Source organism: Lycium barbarum, chromosome 4 (genome assembly GCF_019175385.1).
Source record: "Lycium barbarum isolate Lr01 chromosome 4, ASM1917538v2, whole genome shotgun sequence".
NCBI classification, from domain to species: Eukaryota; Viridiplantae; Streptophyta; class Magnoliopsida; order Solanales; family Solanaceae; genus Lycium; species Lycium barbarum.
In genome coordinates this window covers 37,161,728-37,170,523 of record NC_083340.1, presented here as the reverse complement: position 1 = coordinate 37,170,523, position 8,796 = coordinate 37,161,728, and the positions used below count along the sequence as shown (strand labels likewise).

Below are 8,796 nucleotides of genomic sequence, written 5' to 3'. Positions count from 1 at the left end.
CTGTTTAGGCTATAAATACAGAGGCAATGCTTCGTTTTTGGACACTGAAATTTCGAAATCATTTTACATTCTTGCATTCTGCATATTTCTTTAAAATCAAAACTGTGTTTGTGTGTGATTTGTTACCGTTTTTGAGTTCGACGAAGTCGTTGGCGTGTGAGGTACCGCTACTCCTACGACAGGTATATCCATTTTATCCTGGGAGGACGTAATCCATAACCTCGGGTACAGTGAGGGGATTGAATTTCTTAAGGACACACAGTGAATTCTGTGGTCTCGAATATTTTTTTTCGTTTTAGCATTTTTCGAGTTTACACAGTTTCCGGTTTTCTATTTCTGATTTTATGTGTCTAAGTTTCTGAACACAATATACTAACAGTATTTAGAGAAGAAGAAGAAGAAGAAGAAGAAGAAGAAGAAGAAGAAGAAGAAGAAGAAGAAGAAGAAAATCAGTGTCTGTATGTTGTGTCTATAGTTTTGACACAATACCAGGTATTTATAATACCTTAGAAGCATGTTCTCAACAGACACATCTGTTCAAAGAGACTTTTCATACCAGACACATCTTTAAGGATAGGCACTTCATATCAGCCATTTCTGAAATCAAATTAAACCAAAAACGTTTTAATTACTTTCAGACCAACCACAATTTATTTTTTATTTTTTATTTAAATATCCATTAGGCTGTGCCTAATGGCTTATTCATTAATAAGTAATAAAATAAGTATCTTACATCATGCGTAAGGCAGGAACTAGCTAAAATAAGATATTCTAAAACTAGAGTGAAGTTCAAGCACAAGTAGCTCTCCCTTCCTACCACAATGTGACTAAGTTGCATATATGCATCCTCTTGTATGCATAAGTTCAAAATGGTAATGATCATCATGAAATATTCTTGGTCTTAATCCTAAAATTTGGGTACCGATTGTTGTCCATGTAGTTGAGTGTCCCGCCAGTGCTTGAAAGATCTTGAAATCCATTTATCTCCAACTTGCTGTCTGTGTCTGATACGCTCAAATTACACCTATTAATGGCGTAAAGCGGACGTTGTCAAATGTAGTAACCCAAACAAGGTTGGGGTCGAATCCCACAGGGAATATGGAAAGAAAAGGGTACTAATTGTATGCGATACTAGTCTTTAAAGGCTTTAATCCTATTCCGAATATTTTGAAAAGAGATTTGGTTTGTATTCGCTATTTTGAAGTGTTTGGAATTTGTTTGGATTTGGAGAACCAAAGTTGTGTCCCCGTGATGATTAGATGTTATGCTATGGGTGTCAATATGATATATTTCTAATGGGCCAGGTTATGTATGCACTTAATCTCTAATGCACTTTCTAATATTTTCCAATAGTTAGAGAGTATTTCTTTTCATGATTTTCCCAAATGCAGAAAAGTTGTAAATAAGATTGATTAAATATGCCAAGTAGAACTCATCTTATCCCTAAGCGAGTTCACTAAACGAGGGTTAGCGCCCCGAGTCCTTGTTATATTATTTCACATCACACCCTAGTTCATCTTTCCAAATAAACTAGGGTTTGTGCATGAACAAGTGTTTGCAACCACTAATGAACAATGAATACGAGAAATAATAAAACACATCACAACCCATTATATATATATATATATATATATATATATAATGTTAGACACCCATTACATAGCACCCATCATTTGGATCCACAACTTTGATTAAAGAAATTACTCACACATTATGGTCTCAAAAGTAGTAAGCAATAAGTGAGACATGAAGCTTACAAAGTGTGATAAAGATGATGGAAAATGGAATATTGTTGTCTTCACTAAGCTCCAAAAGGGGAGTATTCAATGCTCACCCACCAATGGAACTTTGTTCACGTGGTTACAATAACGATTCACTGCCAAAAAAAACCTAAAATGTTCTTTAAATAGTCTAAAAAAAGCACAACAGCTACTGACAAAATTTCCCCCGATAGCAAGATCGACGGACCGTTGATCGTTCGACGATCCATCAATTTCTCCGTCCTTTGTACCTTCAGCAATGTGTTCCATTCGACGGTGTCGTCGATCAGTTCGACGCTCCGTCAAGTATTCCGTGTTTCTCTCTTTTTGTTGATAGATCCTGATTGACGACACAAACGACGAAGCGTCGATCAGTTCGATGCCTCCGTCCTTTGTCATCTTCAACTTTGTCATTACTGAAAAATCGAGCTTATCGACGCTTCGAAGGACGGTCCGTCGGCTGATCGATGGAACGTCAATTCTTCATTTCTGGCCAATTTTTTATTTGTTCTTTGCTTTTTTGCTTTTGGGCCATTGTTTTCCTAAAACACAACAAAACATATTAACAAGAACCAGACTTACTTGAAAACAACCAAAATTCATAGTAAAAAGGCATCGAATGTGCCACAAATCCGCGGCACATCAGTGTCCAAAACCATGTTAGCTAGGAAATCTGCAATCTTGTTTCCTTCCGTATAGATATGCTGCAAATGTACTGAACATAATTGCATAAACTTCTGTATGTCTTCTATTATTGTAATGAGACGCCATGGTGTTGAACTGCTTCCTTCTAGTATTCTCTTAAGCTGTATGGAATCTGTTTCAATGATCACCTGTGGGATCCCCTTAAGTATATAGAAATATAGAGCTTCTTTGATTGCCTCAGCCTCTGCTACCATATTGGTTGTGTCTGCTATCTGTGCTGCCTGTGCATATATAATGTCTCAATTGTGATTTCTGCAACAAAAGCCATAAGAACTTGGTCCTGTATTACCCCTAATAGCTCTATCTGTGTTGATCTTTATGTGTCCCTCTGCTGGTTCTTGACATATGATTTTCTTGTAATGCAAAACTAGCCTCCATGTTTCTAAGCAATCCACTAACTCTGGCCATCCTGGTGGCACATGAGCTAGTCTTGAAAACTTGACCCTCACCAGTTGCCAAATAGTTTTATGAACCTGATATTCCAAACTAGAAATTGTCATGTTTCATCCATGCTTGATTTTATTTCTTCTTTTCCAAATTTCCCACATGATAGCTGCTGGTATAGCCTTTAACAGCTGCTGCACCTTAGCAGGTCCATCATGTTTCCAGCATTTTATGATCACTTGACTAAGCTGCAAGCCTTCAATATTGATACCTACACATGAAACAACATTCGCCATAACTTGGTAGCTACTGGAGAGGTTAGGAAGAGATGTGACATGGTTTCTTCTTTTGGTTCTTGACAACACCAACACCTTGATGGCATGCTCACTCCTAAACTTTGAAGAACCTGATCTATTGGCAGCTTAAATTTCCATGCTCTCCATATAAAGAATGACAACTTGAAAGGAAGTCCTTTCTCCCACATATACTTGTAAATATCTTCCCTCTCATCCTTCTGTCAAATATAATTCCATGCACTTTTGATAAAAAACTTACCATTTTGTTCCAACATCCACCAAGTTTTGTCTAAAGGCAATGTATCTACTGGTGGAGAGATATTTTGCACTATATGTTGAACAATATCCTCAGAAAGTTGTTCCCTCAAAGCACTCAAATTCCATTCTCCTCCACTATTAAACTGTTTCACTTCAATCTCCTCTTCTGCATGATTTTCTTCCACAAAATGATATAAGGCACCTAGTGAATTCCAATTGTCAAACCAGAAACTAGCATCTCCCTATCTTATCTGCCACCAAATTTGATGCTCAACTAATTCCCTAACAAGAATCATCTTCTTCCATGTACAGGAACCTCCCCTAGCATTGGCTATCATAGGATGTAATTTCTTGCAATACTTGTTATCATGAATGAAGCCCATAGAGAAGGCTTTGTTCTTAGGCTCCACCATAATTTGCAGAACAAAGCATTTGACATGTCAAGAACAAGGCCATCATCTTCCTTTAGCAGACAAGCAGCCTCCCATTTGATCCAGTGTCTGCACCTTGTATCACTTTTATAATTCCAGGAAAATCTAGCCGGAAGCCTGTGTATGTGTCTGATCACTCCAATTGGTGGGCTCATAACAGAAAGAATATGCAAAGGCATACTCTGCGGGACATTTGAAATCAATACAGCCCTTCCACCATAGGACAGCATCTTCCCATTCCAAGATTGTATTCTTCTGCCAATTTTCTTTATTATGTCATCATAATATGCAATCTTGTTTCTTCCATAGTATATTGCGCAACACAGATAAGTAAAAGGAAAGGATCCCTTTCTGATCTTAGTAATTCCCATTATTCTTCTAACCATAGTGTGAGAAACTTTATGATGAACATAGACAACACTCTTATTCAAGTTGACTAATTGTCCAGACACTTCTTCATATTGCTGAATTTTCTTCATCATAAGCTTAACTGATTCTTTCTCTGCAGACAAGAATAATATGGTATCATCAGCATATGAGAGATGATTAATAAGAGGACTCCACTTAGGCATGCCAAATGGTTTGAATCTGTCCTTTTCTAAAAGTGCATTTAAACTTCTAGAGAGAACTTTTGCTGATATAATGAACAAAGTAGGAGATAGTGGATCTCTTTGTTTAACTCCTCTTGAAGAGGTGATATATATATATAGATATACACACCATGTGTTTGGCCATTTATGAGCACTGAGTACCAATTACTTGAAACCAGCCTAAACACCATGTCAATAACAATTTCACTGAAGCCAAACTTCCTGAGTACCTTAGTAAAAAAACAACCAAGAAACTCTGTCATATGCTTGCATCGTATCCAGTTTAACTACCATATTGGCAGTTTCAGTTCTTTTAGAAATGTCTCTAACTATTTGTTGTGCTAACAACACATTTTGTACTATGCTCCTCTCCTTCACAAAGCCTGACTAGTTACTGGAAATTAACAGTGGTAATAATTGAACCAGCCTTTCATGCAGTACTCTTGAAATGATCTTATTGCTGAAGTTACTCAGGCTGATTGGCCTGAGATAAAAAAAATTCTCAACTATGTCCTTCTTTGGCAGCAGTACCAGGTTTGTATGAGCAATGAACTTGGGAAGTTCATATCCAACAAAGAAGGATCTTACCATGTTGATAATGTCCTCCTCCACTATGTTCGAACAATGTTGAAAAAAACAGCCAGTGAAACCATCAGGACCACTTGCACTGTCCCCACTAAGTCCAAAAATAGCTGATTTGATTTCCTCCTCAGAAGGTAATTCCACTAGTTCATGATTATGCTCCTCAGTAATAACTATTGGAATATGCTTTAATAAGTTAAAATCATCAGGACATCTATCAGCAGCAAATTGTCTGCTATAGAAGTTAACTGCCTCAGCTGTAATATCTTGATTAGTACTTAGCCACCTCCGTCCCCATTCGGAATATTAGTCAACTTAAGCTTCTTTCTTCTTCCATTTATATAAGAGTGAAAGAATCTTGTATTTATATCCCCATCTTTGAACCACTTAATGCCTGACTTTTGCCTCCAGTATGCCTCTTCTAAATGTAAGTATTTACTAAGTTCAGCCTACACTCTATGCAACTGAGCTCTGTTCTCCATTGAAGGATCAGCATCAAACTGAGATTCATGTGCAAGAATCACCTCTTCTAGAGTGGTAATCTTTCTAGAAAATGTTTCCATAAGTTGCCTTACTCCATTCCTTTTTTTAAAATTATTTTATTACATAGGGGGTAGGGGAAGGGAATTACAACGTGCGGATTCGAACCCTCACCAACAAGGTGAGAGTTTAGGTATCCAACCAACTGAGCTACTAGATCCATACTTTCCTTACTCCATTCCACCAGTCCTCTCCTCAACTTTTTTAGTTTGTGCTGAAAAATTAGAAAAAGATTTCCTGCAAAATCTGCTGTCCAATTTTCAAAGACAACCTGATTGAAAGTAGCATGATGAATCCAAAAATTTAGAAATTTGAAAGGCTTGATGATCCTCGCAGTTTCTTGCCTTATCTGCAACTCAAGTGGAGATGGTCTGAGCCTTTTTTTGATCAGGTGAGTGACAGTCATTTGAGGGGCCTGATCTATCATCTTCTGATTGCTCAAGATTCTATCTAATCTCTTAAAAATAGTAGCTGCATCTGATCTGCCATTCCACCATGTGAAAGTGCTGCCTATATATCCCAGATCATATAAATGACAGTCATTTATGCATGAATGACAGTCATTTATGCAAGCTGCAAAGTCTTCAGTCTCTTGAAACAAAACTGGCAAACCACCTAACTTCACTTCATCAAACAAAACCATATTAAAATCACCTCCCACCAGCCAAGGAATTTGCCATTGTCCTGCTAAATGAATCATAGAATCCCATAAGTTTCTTCTTATGCTTGCATCACAAGAGGCATATGCCGCTGAGACTAAAGCCTCCTGCCTTGTCTGTTGATGTACTACCCTTACTGTCAGATGTTGATCATGATTCTCAACTAAGTGAACTTCCCATTCTTCTATGACAAACAACCAAATCTTGCCTGTGCAATTAGTAAGAGTTGATTGATGTCCCGATCTTCTTCTGAAAGAGTCTAATTCTGTAGCATCCTGAAAAGTCTCCATTAATCCTATTAATTGATATTGATTCCTTCTATTTAGATTAGTCATTCTTTCAAAGGCTTGTTGAGTATTGACTGACCTAATATTCCAAAATAAGGCTTTATTCATCATTGTTTGTTTAACTTTGAGGCTGCTAACCTCTTTGATAAACTTCTAATTGGGAGAGCTTGCTCTTTCTGATTTTTTCCTGCTTTGACTTTACTGGTGGTTTCTTTCAGCTTGTTGACATGTTTTAGGGATAGATCAACTTCTTTGCTAATATGTTTGACATTAGCATCTATACTCTCCTCTTCCTGCTCATGATGAATACCAGTAACAACAACACCTTCATTTATAATTGTTTCAAGATCATCCTTGTTCTTATCAGGTGGATCAGCATCTATATCTAGTGGTTCTTTTGGATCTTCTTCCATCCTTTCATCTGATCCGTTCTCATCAGAGTTGCTATCTACCACAATCTTGGTTTGCCTTTCTATTTGACCTGTTGTTGTTTCTTTGACTATATCTAACTCCTCTGCATTGTTTTTTGTCTCAGCCCTTTCTACATCATCAATTTTTGACTCTTCATGTACATGATTTTCCTTCTGTATATCCTCAGTTTGGTTGATCTCCTCTTGTTTATCATCTATCTTCTTTGGTGATTTCTGTTTCCCAAAAGATTGTTCCACCCATGATTTACATGATTGTAGCTCAATAGAAACCACATCATCCTCAGCAGTCACATCCTCTTCCAAAGCAGCAAAAGCATTACTTGTTTGAATTTCCTCAGAATTGTCTACAGAACTAGACTTTCCCTTAGCATGCTCATTATCTACCAGTGGCTATATTCTACTATCTTTGACAACATTTCAACTATTGTAATCCATGCTATGTCTTCTTCTCTCTTCAGCTTTCTCCTTTGGATCCTTCTTTGCTTTGTTCTTAATTTTCTTTCTTTGAGCCTGCTCCTCATTCTTGTTATTCCTCTCCTCTTTATCTTTCTTCAACTCAGGATGTAGAACAAAACACTCAGATTCAGTATGCCCTTGCAAACTACATTTGATACAATACTTTGGCATGTAATCATATTTTATATCAATCCAAGTTGACACAATCTCACCATATTTCTTCTTTATGCCCACATTGATTCTCTTTGGATGTTTCTTCAACATGTCAACTTGCACCTTCACCTTGGCACAACTACGTCGTGTTTTGTTCTTTATGGCCATATCAACATGTAATGGCTTCCTAACTGCCTATGCCATCATGAACAAGGAATTTTTGACAAAAAAAAAATTGGGAGATAAGGATTGAAAGGAAATCCATGCAATTGTTGTTGATGTTTCAATCTCTGGATTGAACCATGGCTCCCAATATTATAGGTCTCATCTGATATACTCCATCTCTAGCTTTGAGATAATATTCCAGCTTTGCCATAACATGAACATAATCCTCAAAAGTGCCAAGTCTAATCAAAACATGCCTATCATGCAAAAAACCAATCTTACACTCAGTTTTGATGCCACATTGTAATAGTATTATAGTACGTAACTCCTCCATCTCAGTCCATCCATATGAGAATTTACCTATTACAGCATATTGTAGACCCTCTTGTACTATCATATCATCCACTTTATGTTCATCCTATTGTACTGTTGGTTCCCCATGCACGTACGTAAGATTTTTTATCTCAATAGGATTTGAAGGTGGGGTGAAAGATTCTGGCTTAAGTGTTTCAAGATATGAAGGTTTGTTTGGTGGTGGTAGTAGTGGACTATCTCCTTGGGGTAGTGTAAGTTGTCCATGAACATAGGTTTGTTTTTGCTTCTCATTCTGGTTTGAGGGTATGGTAGATGTGTTTGGCTTAGGTGTTTCTATGTTTGAAGGTTTGTTTGGTATTAATGGTGGTGGTTCACATCCTGGTAAATGTGGCCAGCCTTTGCTGGCCTCCGCCATGGCTGGCGCCGGCGAGTTGGGTTAGAAGTAGGGTTAGGGTTTTAGGGTTAGGATTTTTAGAGAGAAAATTAGGGGTCCTCACAACCTACCTAGAACATTTCCCCAACCACATAATTTAATCTCTGAAAAAGTAACTTTCATTTCTCTCCAAAATTCATTCTCTCATATACCTCCCATCAACACAAACTATTCCAACAATTCTCCACTTAGTTAGTGATTGATGCTGTTTAAAATTTATGCATATAGTAAGTGTCTTTCGATTTAAACCTACTACTTGAATGAATTCAACAGTGAAGTACTACTACAACTACTCATGGAGACGTTACATAAGACGGAGTAAGAGTACATCAAATCACACAACAGAAAAAG

At 37.3% G+C, this 8,796-nt stretch overlaps 1 protein-coding gene across 1 annotated transcript; it reads right to left on the bottom strand.

Annotated features, from left to right (window-relative positions):
• Window positions 1–2,704: 2,704 nt before the first annotated feature.
• LOC132637420 (uncharacterized) lies at window positions 2,705–6,495 on the bottom strand. Its single transcript, XM_060354510.1, has 8 exons — window positions 5,655–6,495; window positions 5,460–5,535; window positions 4,956–5,292; window positions 4,555–4,654; window positions 3,764–4,468; window positions 3,405–3,605; window positions 3,050–3,120; window positions 2,705–2,938 (listed from the first exon to the last, which is right to left on the bottom strand). Exons 1-8 carry the CDS (start codon window positions 6,493–6,495, stop codon window positions 2,705–2,707), a joined length of 2,565 nt encoding a protein of 854 aa, XP_060210493.1.
• Window positions 6,496–8,796: the final 2,301 nt, after the last annotated feature.

Excerpts from the sequence above, each read along its gene's own strand:
- LOC132637420 (XM_060354510.1), bottom strand. The coding sequence starts at position 6,495 with ATGGAGACTTTTCAGGATGCTACAGAATTAGACTCTTTCAGAAGAAGA. Across the intron at positions 5,293-5,459 it reads AGAGCTCAGTTGCATAGAGT|GTGGCTAAGTACTAATCAAG; the intron begins GTAGGCTGAACT and ends ATGGGGACGGAG. Across the intron at positions 2,939-3,049 it reads AACATGATGGACCTGCTAAG|GTTCATAAAACTATTTGGCA; the intron begins GTGCAGCAGCTG and ends TTGGAATATCAG.